The 17,500-nt window shown below is 37.1% G+C and overlaps 1 protein-coding gene and 1 long non-coding RNA gene across 3 annotated transcripts in view; one reads left to right on the top strand and one right to left on the bottom strand.

The window, feature by feature from the left end:
- Positions 1-17,500, top strand: part of LOC136854468 (uncharacterized) — a 108,412-nt gene that overhangs the window by 73,981 nt on the left and 16,931 nt on the right. Inside the window, exon 2 of the long non-coding RNA XR_010857703.1 lies at positions 8,273-8,609. This is a non-coding gene — a long non-coding RNA (uncharacterized lncRNA). The remainder of the gene's footprint in view (positions 1-8,272; positions 8,610-17,500) is intronic.
- The window catches only part of LOC136854457 (cytochrome P450 2L1-like), a 30,954-nt gene continuing 21,826 nt past the window's right edge, over positions 8,373-17,500 (bottom strand). For both annotated transcript variants that reach the window (XM_067130750.1, XM_067130755.1), the window contains 4 exons: positions 17,496-17,500; positions 14,571-14,688; positions 13,760-13,904; positions 8,373-8,560 (listed from right to left, as the gene is read on the bottom strand). The exon at positions 17,496-17,500 is cut by the window's right edge and continues 176 nt beyond it. In XM_067130750.1, the coding sequence (XP_066986851.1) occupies positions 8,373-8,560; positions 13,760-13,904; positions 14,571-14,688; positions 17,496-17,500 (456 nt within the window). The remainder of the gene's footprint in view (positions 8,561-13,759; positions 13,905-14,570; positions 14,689-17,495) is intronic.

Here is a 17,500-nt window from a genome sequence, read left to right as displayed (position 1 = left end):
AGTGAGAGCTCCCTCTGCCCAGGGGGTGTGTGTACCTGTGGAGGGAACAGAGCAAACGTCCTCCACCCCGTCTCCCTCTCTCGAGATTGGAGATTCAGTTCCTGTTCTTGAAGTGGGGATTGGAACGGGGACATACCATGCATTGTTGGACAGCGGAGCTTGCGTGCCCCTGATCGAGGAACGTTTAGTGATGGGCGCTATTATGGCGTCGAAGGGATGTCTGTTGTTGAACACTGCGAGTGGCCATCAGATAAGGATCCGACGCATTGTCAACCAGCAGATTTCCCTAGGTGGCAGAGTCTTGACTCACAAATTCCATGTTGTACCGACGACTCACATGGAAGGAATTCCCGTTATTCTGGGAATTGGCTTCGTGCGAGAGCACAAGGTGGCTCTCTATGGGATCGACGGAGGGGGAGTGGAAGTGTCGATGCCAGTGGGAACCGGGCAGTACCAAAAACTTTCCGTCTTGGGTGAGAGGAGACGGTGTGTCAAGGTGGCCTGGGCATTTAAAGGGGACACAGGAGTGGTACCTGGGGGAGGTTATTCCTCCCTCCCATCTCTATTCCCTTCCTGTCATCCCAGCACGAAAGTTAGAAGAAGGTACACTCGTATATATTAATCCCCATAAAAGTGGGCAGACTTCGTGCTGCCAGGAGTCGCTACCATCGTCGACGGAAGCGAATGTACCTTTTATCAATGTAAATAGTAGTAGGTTAGAATTAAGTAGTGAGTCTCTTTGTGATTTAGAAGTATGCACCCTTGTAACAGCTGATAACGCAGTGTTGGCCCTGACTACACAGAGTCAAGGTCGCGAAGTGAACCACGGCTTAGAAGGCTACTGCAAACAGCTACCAAAGCAACACCTTTAAATTACCGAGACGTGTAGGAGACATAATTGGGGAATACCAAGATGTGATTGCAACTGGGAGACGAGCCCCCGGGAGAATTGATAAGTTACCCTTTAGAATAGAGACGGGAGATCATCCCCCATTCGCACAAAGCCTTATAGAACTCCTGCATGTCATGAACAAGTAATCGATGAAACAATCAATCAGTTGCAAAATCAGGGTATTATTCAAGAAAGCGAATCTCCTTGGGCTTCCCCAATCGTTTTAGTTAAGAAGAAAGATGGCTCTCTCAGGTTGTGTGATTGATTGACTGAATGGCGAAAGATAATGCTTATCCGTTGCCCTCGATCGAGGAACTTTTTGCTTAAAGTAAGGGAGAGTAAATTTTTCACCACGCTGGATCTCAAGTCGGGCTACCATCAGATTCCTTTAGATGACGAGTAAAGAGAAAACGGCCTTTATAGCGAATAATCGGCTATTTGAATATAATTTCCTTCCCTTTGGATTAAAGAATGCTCCGGCCCATTTTTCTCGAGTAATGATGTCAGTTTTAGCTTCCATATTAGGCCGTGGGTTTTTTGTATACCTGGACGATATCATTGTAATCGGTGCCACAGTAGAGGAGCACATGGCTAACTTGTTAGAGGTTTTAGAAGCGTTAAGGCGTCATGGCATGAAAATTAACCTAGATAAATGCCAATTTTTTCAGGCCGAAGTGGAATTTCTTGGGCACATCATAACTTCAGAAGGCCTTAAGCCTTGTGCCGATAAGGTTTTAGCAATTAAAGAATTTCCACAGCCTAAACATGCGAAGGATGTAGCCAGCTTCCTCGGACTCGCGGGATATTACCGTAAATTCATTAAGAACTTTGGCCAGATAGCGAGACCGTTAGATGCATTAAGGAAGCGACCTGATTTCCAGTGGGGTGAGAAGGAACAAGATGCTTTTCAGAAATTAAAAGATGCCCTTGTGAGCGACGAACTCTTGGCTTATCCGAGGTTCAATCGTCCATTTATTGTGACTACAGATGCGAGTGATATCGCGATCGGAGGAGTAATATCTCAAATAGACGATGAAGGTAATGAGAGACCAGTTTGTTTTGCATCACGAGCATAAAAAGGGGCAGAGAGAAATTATAGTACTTTCGATCGAGAGGCTTTGGCAGTCCTGTGGTTGCTGGAGAGACACCGCTATTTCTTACTGGGACATAAAGTAAAGATTTTCACAGATCACAGACCGCTAACGCACCTATTTAATAAGAGCGAAATTTCTAATCGCCAAGCTCGTTGGATCGAGCGAATTTTAGAGTTTGATATCCTAAAAATAGAGCATATTCCAGGCAAAAGTAATAGGGTGGCGGATGCTCTCTCCAGGAATGTCATAGGAGTAACAACACGCGCTGCAAAGCGCAAGGAAGAACAACAAAAGAAACCTCATAACGTGGGTGGCACCGGCGATGCCGGCACTGGTGCCAGCAGCGTTACGACAAATGCTAACAGTGACAGTCAATCGGATGGGAGCGCGGAGCATAGAGAACGGGAATCTCGTGGGCACTCACAGATGAGTGGGAGTGGCCGGGGTGACAGCAGGATGAATACAGGTGGAACTCCGACTGGGGGAGTTCAGAGTAAATGCCCAGAGAATGAAAGTGTGGTTGATTTTTGTGGGTGGAGTGTGCGAGAGCTTGATGAGAGTCAGGGTTCTGAAGCCTGGATTAATCAAATCAAGGCCTGTGTGAGAGGTGAGAGCAGCGAATTCCTGAGTTCTGTGCATTTGCGGAAGGATGTGTTCTTCATTGAAGGGGACATCTTGTTTTGCAGATATGAGAAAAGGCCCGGTGATATCCGAGGCCGAGTCGTACTTCCTCGAGCTTTAATAGAGAGAGCCATGCACATGATCCATGTAAGCCCTTATGCTGGGCATGTAGGTATAGAGAGATCCCTTAGAAGAGCCCGTGAACACTTCTTTTGGGTTAGCATGCGAAAGGACGTAACTAGATTTGTAAGAAGTTGTCATGTGTGTAATACAATGAAAAGTCACAGACATGTGGTCCCGAAGGCCTGATTGTGGCCTGTGGTACCTGTGAAGTGGGATAGAGTGCATATGGATGTGGTTGGACCATTGCCTTCTGTGCAAGGGCAACCCAAATACATTTGTGTGTTCGTGGATGCGTTCACACGTTTCACACGTGTGTGCGATGGAAAATAAGACGGCAGGTGAAGTGGCCAAGGCGTTATGTTCCCTCGTGTGTCGGTTCAGGTGTCCCAGGATGTTGGTCAGTGACAATGGACGCGAATTCATCAATGAAGTGATCCGTGAGTTTACGACTTTAATGCAGATAAGGCATGTCACCATTGCGGCTTATCGGCCGTCAGCCAATGGGCTAGTTGAGTCCCATAATCGTGAAGTGATCAATATCTTAAGATATCTAATTGAGGATCACCCGACTTCGTGGCCGTCCCTGTTGCCGACGGCTGAGCTGGCTATTAACACCGCTTATAACAGCTCGATTAGGGACACCCCTTACTTCCTGATGTTCGGGCAGGATATTCGATTACCGTACTCGATGGTCTTGGACCCCCAACAGATCCCACTCTATACAGTAGAACAGTACTGGGTTTGGTTGTGTAACATGACCCGACGAGTGTTCCAAACCACCCAGCGACTGCTGTTGAGGGCCAATGAAAAGTATCGGGTGCGGTACGATAAATGCTTCCGCACACATGATTCCCCAATCCAAGTAGGGGATAGAATCTACCTGAGGAGACAGCAACTGCCGAAGCACAAGCTCGAACCGGCCTATATGGGACCATATCGTGTGAAAGAGATCAAACACACCACTGCGGTCATTCAGCACATCCGCACCGGGGCCGTGAGCGAGCAACACCTGTCACACCTGCGTGCGGTGCTTGAGGACAGCCTAGTGTTCCACACCAACCAACCGGTACCTCCCTACCCTGGACTGGCTGGGTATTTGGGAGAAGAGCCAGTGGAACCCACAAGCGCGCAGGTGGGGCCACACTGACCGAGCAGGCGCGTGCTCACGAGTCCGTGTCAAAGGTGAATGCTATTGCAAAGTGAATGAGAAGGGTCAGTGATCAAAATTTGTAATTGTCGTCCCATGTCCTTACCTTGGAATCAGAGATATACGATATACGTTTAATGTTATGATGTTCTTGTTTTATGTTTTTGATTTTCCAATTATTTTGAGTGTCAACATCATTTTCTGTGTCACATTTCAGTGTCTAATTTTTTTTATCATGGTTGTATTAATTTCGTTGTTGCAACGTTCCTTGTTATGCTTTTATTTTTTTTTTGTTGTTGTTGTTCCTTATTTTATGTTTAATAATATACCAACCTAAGTGTTGCACTTTCTGTAAGATTTCTTTTTTTGTTATTATCGTTTGTGTAGTTGTCTTAAAGGTAAACTGTTGCCATGAAATTATGTTTTTTCTTTTGCTTTGGTAAAAATTTAATTGCTTTTTATTATGTTGTTGTGTCTAAATTGCCAGATTATTGTTTTGTGGTGTTCACTTCTTTCAGGAAAACTTTGTACATTCGCGGGATGCGATGTGATTAAAAATGTGATGACCACCATTTTTTTATGTTGAGATAGTGCAGGACTTGATCTTTTAAAACTTTTATTATTTTTGGGTATTGATCTGTTTCCAGAAAAGGGTAAGGTTTGTTGGGGGATTTCGTAGAAAAAGAAAATAAAATGATAAACAAATACATAAATAAATGAATGAGTAAGTAAAAGATAAAAATAATATACAATTTTTTTTGTGTTGGTTGTAAGACGTGTTCCATTCACTTGTAATTTTGGTTTGTACACGCGTCAGCTGGCCCCCTTTAGAGATAGTTAGGTAATTTTAATTAGTTAAGTCAGAAATCGTGAGGGACGAGGCTCGTGGCGGGATCCGGGTGTGGAGGGGTAGACGCATCTTTGCGGGGACGCAAAGGACTTGGGAGGGGAGTGCTAAGCCCTTCTCAGTCCTCGTGGAACTTCCCCGGGATCCTAATGCAATCGTAGGACGCCATTACAGGACGGGTCAACGGTCATCTTCTCTCAGACTGAGGAAACCTTCCTCCCCCCAGAAACCCCCCAAAAAGTTCGTTGGGATTTAGCGTCACCTTACCTGGCACCGATTGGCTGATAGGCCTAAGGAGAAGTGCCAGAGCCAATCGTGTCCAGTAGAGAAGAAATCGGGGGTTGTGAGGTATGACAAGGTGGGAGGAAGATGCCCAAAGAAGGCGTCCCTTTGGGCAGAGCGTTTTTGTCGCGTTTAGGGGAAAGACGTACTTTCCCTCGCTGCATCCGCCGGGTTCCCCCTCAGCCTCTCTCTCTCGGTTTTACGGTAAATTTTAGTTTGCTTAGATACCTGGGCCCTTGTGTAAATTTTAGATAATACAGATCATTGTTAAATTTACACCCTGTGTCTTATTTAAGCATGTCCCACAGTACTGCAGCCGGACCAGTGTAAGTCAACCCGACGAGAGGTCGGGGTCATATATATATATATATATATATATATATATATATATATATATATATATATATATATATATATATATATATATATATATATATATATATATATATATATATAATATATATATATATATATATATATATATATATATATATATATATATATATATATATATATATATATATATATATATATATATATATATATATATATATATATATATATATATATATATATATATATATATATATATATATATATATATATATATATATATATATATATATATATATATATATATATATATATATATATATATATATATAATATATATATATATATATATATATATATATATATATATATATATATATATATATATATATATATATATATATATATATATATATATTAACTGATACTATTATTTGTAGTTTCATTTATTTAATACCAATCAGAGTCAACCAGAATTAGTCAGGCATGACGTTTGCTTCATAAAACCTCTATTTTCCATATTTTGACATAGAAACAATCTTACTTATCGATTCATCTGTCTGTATGTCTGTCTATCTAGTGACGAGTTAAGTTTCCCAGGATATTATAACGGACATATCATAGTAATTTACTGATAAACAACTGCACCATATTCTTTTGAAGTTTGAATTTTAAGTCATTGGCCCCTTTCGGCTTGTTTCGTATGAATAAGGTTCATCTTCTGAAGTATAATGATATTATACTAAACTTCAATAGATGTCCCTAATATTGTTTGTGTTATTATTGTTATCAAAATAGATTTACCAGATCACAGGGCTGCCACGAAAGATTTGTTTATATTTGTACTTTTTTTATTTACATTATGTTAATTCAATTCACAATTTTCCAAAACCTTTAGAATTGCTTTCATTTCAAATGTTGAAGTTTCTGAAAAAATTTCACTGATCGGTTCATTTCCAGAACTTGATGTTCACTGCTGGTCATACTTTGGACAGTAACCTAGTAAATGTTTGATTGTTATCATTACATTCAGAGCATTCAGGAGCTTCCTTAGGAGACGTGTCAGAATTACTTGTGTATGTCTCTCTTTTGTGTTAAAGTAGGACAGGAACAATACTGTAATTTTGATTTGTGACTATGTTGCTGGGATTTGGTTAGCCCACAAAGCAGGAATAAAAGATGGAAACGATGATATTAGACGATTTATATAAAATCAAGGATAATAAAGAATAGATATATACTGATAAAATCTTATATGGGTAACTACAGAAAAATATTAACATTGTAATACCTAGATTATTTGTAAAATGTACACATTAAAAATTTTTTATCAACCCAAACGGTAAGATAAAAATATATTGTAAATTTTTTGGTAAATTTAAGTCAACTTTGATAAAATTCTGCTTGTAATACTGTTAAAACTGTAAAATATTGTATATTTTCTATAATAAAAGATAAAAAAAGTGACGTTCAAGTATTTGCAACAAACAAGATTTATTTAAACAAACAAAAAAGATAGCTTAAGACATGAGCAGTGAGGACGAAATTACTTTTGGTCGAAATAAACAAAAATTAATTGTTGGAGAAAAAAAGGGCATGATACGACAGACCAAAATCAATATATATTTTTTCATTTAATAAAGTTCTGGTAAAGCTTCCTTTTAGTTTTCTGCAAAAGAAAACTATTGTGCTGGCTTTGTCTGTCCGTCCGAACTTTAGCCTGTCCGCACTTTTTCTGTCCGTCCTCAGACCTTACAAACTACTGAGGCTAGAGGGCTGCAAATTGGTATGTTGATCATCCACTTTCCAATTATCAAACATACCAAATTGCAGCCCTCTAGCCTTAGTAGTTTTTATCTTATTTAAGGTTAAATTTAGTCATAATCGTGCTTCTGGCAACGATATAGGCCAGGCCACCACCAGGCCGTGGTTAAAGTTTCATGGGCCGTGGCTCTGCAGCATTAAACCGAACCACTGAAAGATAGATCTATTTTCGGTGGCCTTGATTATATGCTGTAGCAGCCGTACAGAAAACTCGATTGTGCCAAAGTTTGTTCAGCGCATTTTTTACTTGTTTTGAGGTGCAAATAGAAAATGACAAGAATTATTTTCTAACTATAATAATTAATCTAAAACCACAATTCTTGAGAGACCAATGAAAATAACTTAAAGAGAATCTGCAAAAAATGAAAATTTTCTTTAAGCAAAGAGACAATTATTTTCTTAAAATAATGTTTTCTTAAGATTATTTTCTTATAAAAAATATAAAAAATTTTCCTTAAACAATTAATTTCTTTAGAAAAATCGTTTTCTTAAAGTAATTAATTTAAAAACTAACAAAACTATTTTCTTAAAATAATTATTTTCAATAAAAATTACTTTCTTAAAAATATTTTTCTTAAAGATTTCTTAAACAAACACAAAATTATTTTCTTAAAATTATCTTTAATAACAAAAACAAAATATTTTGCTTAAAATAATTAGTAAAACACATTTATCTTAATTATTTGAAAAACAAGTTTTTTTTAAATAATTAGTTTCTTAAAATAATTACTTTCTTGAAAACAATTATTTTCTTTAAAACAAGATTTTCTCTTAAAAACATAATCATTTTCCTAAAATTATTATTTTCTTAAAATCATTTCCTTAAAACGAAAAGAAAACTATTTTCTGTAAGCAATTACCTTCCTGAAAACTGAAAAAAATTATTTTCTCAAAATAACTATTGACTTAAAACAAAATGAAAAAAATAAGATCTGTTTTTTAAAAACAAAATTATTTTCTTTAAACAATTATTATCTAACTAAAAAACGAAAAAAATTGTTACCTGAAAATAAGTATTGACTTAAAAAGAAAACTAAAAAATAATAATAATAATAATAATAATAATAATAATAATAATAATAATAATAATAATAATAAAATAATTTCAGGGACATAAAATCCAAATCCTTCCCTGAGGGACAGAAGGACAGTTGGTGACCTTTTTCAGAGAGCGGAGATCTTGACCTCCGGAAGGAGGGGTCACGTGACCTATGACGCCCTCTGGGTGAAAACGACGCCCTGTTTCTTGACTTCGTGGAACAGCATCGTCTCCTGGCGGGGCAGGAGGTCTATCTGGAGGCCGCGGGGGGCGGAGACCTCGAACCTCTGGAAGATGGACGCCGTGAAGATGAAGATCTCCGTCCGGGCGAGACTCTCCCCTATGCACGCCCTTTTGCCTGGGTTCGATCCCATGGGAAAGGCGTGATTTGACTAGATTATATTACGGTGTGTGATGGATTATTTTGTTTTTTAAGAAAATTATTGTTTTAAAAAAATATTTGTTTTTAAGAATATTTTAAGAAAATATTTTTTCTTTTTAAGAAAATGATTATTTTAAGAAAATATTTTTTAAGACAATAATTTTGGTTTAATGAAAATAATTATTTAAAAAGTAAATATTTTAAGAAAATATATGAAAACAATTTTGTTTTTGAAATATTTTAAGGAAATAATTTTGTTTTTGTTTTTAAGAAAATGATTATTTTAAGAAAATTTTGTTTAAGGAAAATAATTATTTTAACAAATTAATTTTTTCTGTTTTAGGAAAGTAATTATGTTAAGAAAACAGTTTTGCTTAAAAAAATTATTTTAAATTAATTTTGTTTAAGAAAATAATTATCTTAAGAAAAAAGTTTTGTCGTTAAGAATATTTTTAAAAAATAGTTTGATTTTTATGAAAATATTTTTCTTTAAGAAAATAATTCTTTTAATAAAACAATTTTGTTTTTAAGAAAATAATTGTTCTAAGAAAATAATTTTTTGTCATTAGGAACATAATTTTGTTTTAACATAATTATCATAAGAAGATAATTTTGTTTTTGTTGTAAGAAAAATACTTGAGGGCCCTGGGTTCGATCTTAGGGGAAGGGTTTGATTTAACTAAATTATTAAAAGTATATGATGGATAATCAGCTGTTGTTGGTTGCAGCCATATAGCAAAGAGCGTGAGGGTTCGTGATCCCATCCTCTTTGTCTTGTTGAGTAGCCCAGGTTCCATCCCATGGGCGGGGTTTGATTTGGCCATATTTCCTAAGGTGTGAGTTACATTTCTGGTGGTTAGTTAACTATTGGGAGTTGCAGTTAGGAGTGAGTTACATATCTGGTGGTTAGTTAACTATTTGGAGTTGCAGTTAGGGTGGAAATGTTTTGGCCACATTTCCCAGAAGTTAATAATTTATCTGATGGTTAGTCAACATTGTGGGTTGCAGACAGTTTGAATATATATATATATATATATATATATATATATATATATATATATATATATATATATATATATATATATATATATATATATATATGTATATTTTTATATATATATATTTATATATATATATAATTTATATATTTATACATAGTATATATAATTTATATATATATATATATATATATATATATATATATATATATATATATATATATATATATATATATATATATATATACATACATACACCATACTATATTACAAGGCCTCATATCACAGCCAGTTCAAGGATGAGGTCAAGGCCACGAAGAGAATAGTTGACAGCGGTACGATACCTACGAATCCTGACGAAAAGATTTCCTTGCATGTTTACTGCCGTCCGAACGTAACAAGGACACTCGCAGTGAGAAATAGCAAGGCCCCTGGGAGAGGCATGGGAGTCGACCAACGTATTATACGAAGGGACATGAACCCTCAGCAATTACTACATAGGTCGCACTACCACCACTACGTCAGTGATTGCAAGCCCACCGCAACCAAGGGGCAATATTTCATTGCACAGACGACCACGAATGGAAGCCACGCTAAAAGAATTATTAGAAAGTACGGAGGTTGTGCCTAAAGAAGCCCAGTTCCACAGACTCCAAATAGCAGAAGATGTGAGTATAAATCAGCAACGGCCTGCCTTAAATATACATAGGAACACGCACTTCATCCTCCCTTGTTCAAGGAAAGCACAAGACATTTGTGAGAACCCGGAGGAAGCACGGGCGACAAAACGGCCCTGGTCACTATTACTGACAACGCAACAAATCAAAACTATCAGCCAGAGACGGGAACCATGCCCTTGCCTACACTCTCGGGGCGCACCCTAACAGACACCCAGCAAGAGAATGAAACCGCCGCCTTATAGAAATTCAGCACCCAATGACGTCATGTATGAAATTCAACCAATAGAAGTTCAGCACCCCTATGGTGTCATGTATGAAATTCGACCAGTAAATCCCCGCTGGGTGAGCGGGTTCCGTTCTAAGCTACCACTCTGTTGGTCGCGAGTTCGAATCTCCGACCGGCCAGTGAAGAACAAGAGGAATTTGTTTCTGGTGATAGAAATTCATTTCTCGCTATAATGTGGTTCGGATTCCACAATAAGCTTTAGGTCCCGTTGCTAGGTAACCAATTGGTTCTTAGCCAAGTAAAAATAAATCTAATCCTTCGGGCCAGCCCTAGGAGAGCTGTTAATCAGCTCAGTGGTCTGGTTAAACTAAGATATACTTCGACCAATAGAAGTTCAGCACCCCTATGACGTCATGTATGAAATTCGACCAATAGAAGTTCAGCACCCCTATGATGTCATGTATGAAATTCGACCAATAGAAGTTCAGCACCCCTATGATGTCTTGTGTGAAATTCGACCAATAGAAGTTCAGCACCCCTATGATGTCATGTATGAAATTCGACCAATAGAAGTTCAGCACCCCTATAATGTATGACATTTGAACAGCATTAAAAACGTTTATGTAGGTTTGCAATTAAGTCCTGAGGAAGTTGCCCTTGAGAGGCAACGAAGCGGTCCGTCGACTAGTAAAAAGAAAAATTAAATGAAAGAACCCCGAATGAATTCTCCTTATTCCGAAGAAGCTTACCAGTAGAGAAAAAGATGAAGTATAGAGATTGAGAGTCTGATAAGAAGATCGTAGCTGAAGATAACGCCACTGATTTCAAAAGGAATTTTGTAAGGAAGAAAATATGCCCATATATACAGTATATATATATATATATATATATATATATATATATATATATATATATATATATATATATATGTGTGTGTGTGTGTGTGTGTGTGTGTGTGTGTATGTATATTACTAACAGGACCTCATTGAAACTGGATGGTATCTAGCACAGATATTTATTAAAAAAAAAGTTACAAACTTTCCAGGACTAACAGTCCTCATTGTCAAGTATCCGTAGAATGACCAGACACATAGTCCAGCTGTATTTATATCAGCGTGGATTACAGTCCTTATTCCTGTTATTATCCTTCTTCTCCTGTGTGGCCCTGCCCTCATGACCTTGGCCTTTCTCTGCTGGCCACTCCTTCTAGGTGTTCATTTTCCATGTGGTTTCTTGTGTTTATGTGTTTCTTTTCTATTTTAGAGTATATGATTTTTCTTGATAGGTTGTCTTTAAATCCGTTTCCAGTGTTGCCATTACATTCAATGCATATTGGTGCTGCTGTTCAGCAAATCTGGTTGCTCTCAGCAGATAAAGGGGATCAGGAACCAATTGTGAATGTGAAAGATCTCTATTAAAACAACTTGTGAAAAAGTGACAAGCAGGAGACCATCCGTCTATGGTCCAAGTCGTAACTGCTACTATTAGTAAACAGAAAGCTACCACGACAAACCGCTCTGTCTAAAAGAGATAAATCTCTGGCAGTAGCAGACATCCACACCGGAGAACAGTATTTCAGTAAAGGGAGTACAAATGACCTAAAACAGGTTGCAATAATTTTATCACTGTTATAAATATGTGAGGCCATACTGACAGTACCTAACTTTAGTGCGGATTTGTTGAAACTTTCATGAGGTGTTTCTCAAAAGTAAGATGTGAGTCGAAAGTTTCACCTAGAATAGTTAAAGCTTCAGACCCATTCAGCAAAGTTCCATTCACCTGAAGAGGAGGATAGGGTGGGAAATCTGTATGAGATCTGCTAATCAATAGTGTTTTCATTTTACTGGAGTTCAGCCTCATACCCCACCAACTACACCATTCTCTGATCCGGTCCATGTCCTGACTGGGGCTGAGGGAAGCTTTGTTTCTCATAAGTGGAGACTTTACTACACCCACAAGTGTTGCATCATCGGCATACTGAACAATCTTGTTTTCCAGGCCAACAACCATATCACTTGTATGCTCTGAAAATAACAGTGGACCAAGAGTACTGCCCTGTGGAACTTCAGACACAATAGGTCTTGGTTCACTAAAGATCCCGTCCACAGCAACTCACTGCTGCCTACCTGTAAAGAAATCTTGCAGTAATCCTAAAACATATCCACCCACTTTAAGATTCTGAAGTTTGTAAATAAGTGCCTTGTGATTTACTAAATCGAAAGCAGCATGAAAACCCTTATCAAGGTTCCCTTGCAGACTGCATGTCAAGTCTGAAAGAGCATCACAGGTACCTAACTGCTTCCTATATGCATATTGATTATCAGCTAACAATCCTTTAGATTCCACATACTTATATAGTGGCTTAAAGATAGGTTTTTCAGAAACGTTGGAGAGCACAGGGAGAATAGAGATTGACCTGTAGTTACTTCAGTCTGCAGATATGCCACTCTTTGGAACAGGCACTGTATTACTAAGCTTGCGCTCACCTCAAAGATACTTTTTTAAAAAAACAAAGGGAATAAACCATCAGGATCTTCTCCACCCCAGCTATCAAGAGTATCCAGAATTTTCTTAACATCCCTGGAGCAAAATCCACATCTTGTAAAAATAGGTTCAGGATGACAAGTATCAGGGAGAGGAACATCCTCAGCTGATTGCTTAGTTTCAAAAGCTCGTTGAAGCAGTTAAGCCTTTTCCCTAGGGCCAGCAACCAATCTACCATCATCTATTAGTAGTGGTGGAATGGAAGATGAGCCTGACCCAAAAATAGATGATGACAGATTGGTCAACCACGGATGAGGCCGAGTAATTCCTTCAAGTTTCCTCTTTAAGGAATTATGTAGTACTTATATATATATATACATATACATATAATATATAAATATATATGTGTGTCTGCGTGGGTGTTTAATATATATATAATTCATATCTAGGCAGTAAATTATGTACCTGATGATTAATTGACTGTTGTGTGTTGTAGCCAGGATGTATATTATCTAACACCACTATCTGTAATTATGTATCAGATGGTCAGTCAACTGTTGTGGGTTGCAGCCAGATTTAAATCCAACAGGAGGGATATGATTTTATCCCATTTCTTTGGAAGGTAATTATGTACCTGATGGTTAGTCGACTGCTGCAGGTTACAGCCAAACGGAAAAGGGCATGGGAGCTAGCAATCCCATCTTAAAGAGACTCTTTGAGAGACCCAAGATCAATCCCACAGGAAGGGTAGGTGGTGAATTATGTTCCTGGTGGTTAGTTGACTCACCTGTCCCGAAGGGCAGGAAACCCTCCTTCTTCATAACGAACTTCCCTTCGGGAGACACCCATCTCTCAGGTAGGAAACGATGAGGCTCCTCCCAGTACCTCTCATCGTGGTGAATGGACATAGAGGCTGAGGTCACTAAGGTATCCTGAGGAAGGAAATAAGGTCAACAAAAGGATCCTTGAAGCTAAAAATTTAATCACTTTTCAGTCTCAGTTTGCATCACCATGGGGCCAAAATATAGGCCTAGGTCTTAGGTCTTAAAGTGTAGTAGGGCTTAGGTCATGACCTGTGACCTAGGATCTGAACTTTTGGAATCCTGTACCCAGAAAGTATAGTATATTTCATGAATCCTTACACTAAAAATAAAACTGGTTTTGAATCCTCCTTACACTAAAAATAAAACTGCTTTTCAATACAAATTATATGCTTAGTTCATAGGACATAACCTGTGACCAAGGATCTTTAGCTTTGGAATCCTGTACACAGAAAGTGTACTGCTTTTCATGAATCCTTAAACTAAAAATAAAATCGGTATTTAGCCCAAATCTTTGTCGTCTGTGGGCCAGCGCATAGTTGGGTCATAGGTCATTACCTTGCTAAAGTGTAGTAGGGCTTGGGTCATGACCTGTGACCTAGGATCTTTACCTTTGGAGTCCTGTATCCAGGAATCTTTTAAATAAAAAAAATATCAGTTTTCAGTCCCAATTTTCGTCACCAGTGGGCCAAAGTAAAGGCCTAGGTCATCATGAGGTCACAATCTGTGGCCTAGGATCTTTATCTTAGGTCATGACCTGTGAACTAGGATCTATACCTTTGGAATCCTGTACCCAGAAAGTGTGGTGTCCTTCACGGCCGAATGCGCGACGCCGACGTTGGTTAAGGATGATTTTCGTAGGACTTCATTGATGATGGCCTCAGTGTAAGGCATACTGAAGGAAAGAAAGAAGGATGTTACATTCAATACTTTTAGTAAGTGTTACATTAACAATGACAAATACTTGAGCTGAAAGTTTGCTGGTTTGTATTTAGAAGCACGAAGCTTTGCTGTTTTGTATTTTGAAGCACGGAGCTTTGCTGTTTTGTATTTTGAAGCACAAAGCTTTGCTGTTTTGTATTTTGAAGCTCAAAGCTTTGCTGTTTTGTATTTTGAAGCGCAAAGCTTTGCTGTTTGTATTTTGAAGCTCAAAGTTTTGCTGTTATGCATTTTGAAGCTCAAAGCTTTGCTGTTTTGTATTTTGAAGTACAAAGCTTTGCTGTTTTGTATTTTGAAGCACAAAGCTTTGTTGTTTTGCATTTTGAAGTTCAAAGCTTTGCTGTTTTGTATTCTGAAGCACGAAAGCTTTGCTGTTTTGTATTTAGAAGCACAAAGCTTTGCTGTTTTGTGTTTTGAAGCCCAAAGCTTTGCTGTTTTGTATTTTGAAGCACAAAGCTTTGCTGTTTTGTATTTTAAAGCTCAAAACTTTGCTGTTTTGTATTGTGAAGCACAAAATTTGCTGTTTTGTATTTTGAAGCACAAAGCTTTCTGTTTTATATTTAGAAGTACAAAGCTTTGCTGTCTTGTATTTTGAAGCTCAAAGGTTTGCTGCTTTGTATTTTGAAGCACAAGGCTTTGCTGTTTAGTATTTTGAAGCAAAAGTTTTCTGTTTTGTATTCAGAAGCACAGAGCTTTGTTGTATACAAAGTATTGCTGTTTTTTATTGTGAATCTCAAAGCTTTGTGTTTTTGTATTGTGAAAGCATTGCTGTTTTGTATTTTGAAGCAATAAGGTTTGCTGGTTTGTATTATGAAGCTCAAAGAATTGCTATTTTGTATTGTGAAGCACAAAGCTTTGCTGTTTGCATCTGAATCCCAAATTTGGCTTTGTTGTTTTGTATTAAGAAGCACAAAGCTTTGTTGTTTTTATATAGAAGCACAGAGTTTGCTGTTTTGTATTTATAAGCACAAAGCTTTGTTGTTTTTATTTAGAAGCACAAAGTTTGCTGCTATGTATTTATAAGCACAAAGCTTTGCTGTTTTGTATTTAGAAGAACAAAGCTTTGTTGCCTCGTATTTAGAACCCTAAAGCTTTGCTGTTTTGTATTGTGAAGCTCAAAGCGTTGGTGTTTTTTTATTCTGAAGCCCAAACCTTTGCTGTTTTGTATTTAGAAGCACAAAGTTTGATGTTTTATATTTAGAAGTATAAAACTTGGCTGTTTTACATTCCACACCACAAAGCGTTGCTGTTTTGTATTTAGAAGCACAAAGCATTGCTGCTTGGTATTTTCAAGCATAAAGCTTTGTTGATTTGTATTTTTGTACTTCAACTTACATAAAACAGCAAAGCATTGTGCGTCAAAACGTACTTTGGGCTTCAAAATACAAAATCAGCAAATCTTAGTGCTTCAAAATACAAAACAACAAAGTTTTGTACTTCACAATACAAAACACCAAAGCTTTGTGCTTCACAATGCAAAACACCAAAGCTTTTTGCTTCTAAATGAAAAACAGAAAAGCTTTGGTCTTCAGAAAACAAAAATACCAATGCTTTGAGCTTCAAAATACAAAACAGCAATGCTTTACATTGCATAAAACAAAACTTCATGCTAACATAAAAAAAACAAAGCTTTGTGCTTTAAAATACAAAACAGAAAACTTTGTGCTTTTAAAAGCAACACTTCAAATTTGTGCTTCTAAATACAAAACACCAATGCTCTATGTATAGCAAAGCTTTGTGCTTTAAAGTACAAAGCAAAAGCTTTGTTCTTTTAAAAACAAAACAGCAAACTTTGTGCTTCAAAATACAAAATCATCAATGCTTTGAGTTTCACAATACAAAACATCAACGCTTTGTGCTTCAAAATACAAAATACAAACCTTTGAACTTCAATATACAAAACAACAAAGCATTGAGCTTCAACATATAAAACAACAAAGCTTCGTGCTTCAAAATGCAAAACAACAAAGCTTTGAGGTTCAAAATGGAAAACAACAATGCTTTGAGCTTCAACATACAAAACAACAGGGCTTTGTGCTTCAAAATACAAAACAGCGAAGCTTTGTACTTCAGCATACAAAATGTCAAAGCTTTCTGCTGTAAAATACAAAAACAGCGAAACTTTGTGCTTCAAAATACAAAACAGCAAAGCATTTTGCTTCAACATACAAAACAGCAAAGCTTTGTTCTAAATACAAAATAGTGAAGCTTCGTTCTTCAGCATACAAAACAGCAAAGCTTTGTACTTCAAAATACAAAACAGCAATGCTTTGTTCTTCAACATATAAAACAGCAAAGCTTTGTGCTTCAAAATACAAAACAACAATGCTTTGTGCTTCTACACACAAAACAGTGAAGCTTCATTCTTCAGCATACAAATCAGCAAAGCTTTGTGCTTCAAAATACAAAAGAGCAAAGCCTTCTTGCTCAATATACAAAACAGCAAAGTTTTGTGCTTCAAAACACAAAACAACAAAGCTTTGTGCTTCAAAATACAAAACAGCAAAGTTTTGTTCTTCAACAAACAGAATAACTAAGCTTTGTTCTTCAACAAATAAAACAGCAAAGCTTTGTTCTTCAACACACAAAACAGCAAAGCTTTGTGCTTCCAAATACAAAACAGCAAAGCTTTGTGCCTCAAAATACAAAACAACAAAGGTTTGTGCTTCAAAGAACAAAACAGCAATGTTTTATGCTTTAAAATCCAAAACCATCAACATCTCAAACTTGCACGATTCACAAGAGAAATATCTCAAACAATACCTCTG

The sequence above is a fragment of the Macrobrachium rosenbergii genome, chromosome 3 (genome assembly GCF_040412425.1).
Source record: "Macrobrachium rosenbergii isolate ZJJX-2024 chromosome 3, ASM4041242v1, whole genome shotgun sequence".
NCBI classification, from domain to species: domain Eukaryota; kingdom Metazoa; phylum Arthropoda; class Malacostraca; order Decapoda; family Palaemonidae; genus Macrobrachium; species Macrobrachium rosenbergii.
The sequence above is the reverse complement of the archived record's forward strand: the minus strand, read 5'-3'. Positions and strand labels throughout refer to the sequence as shown.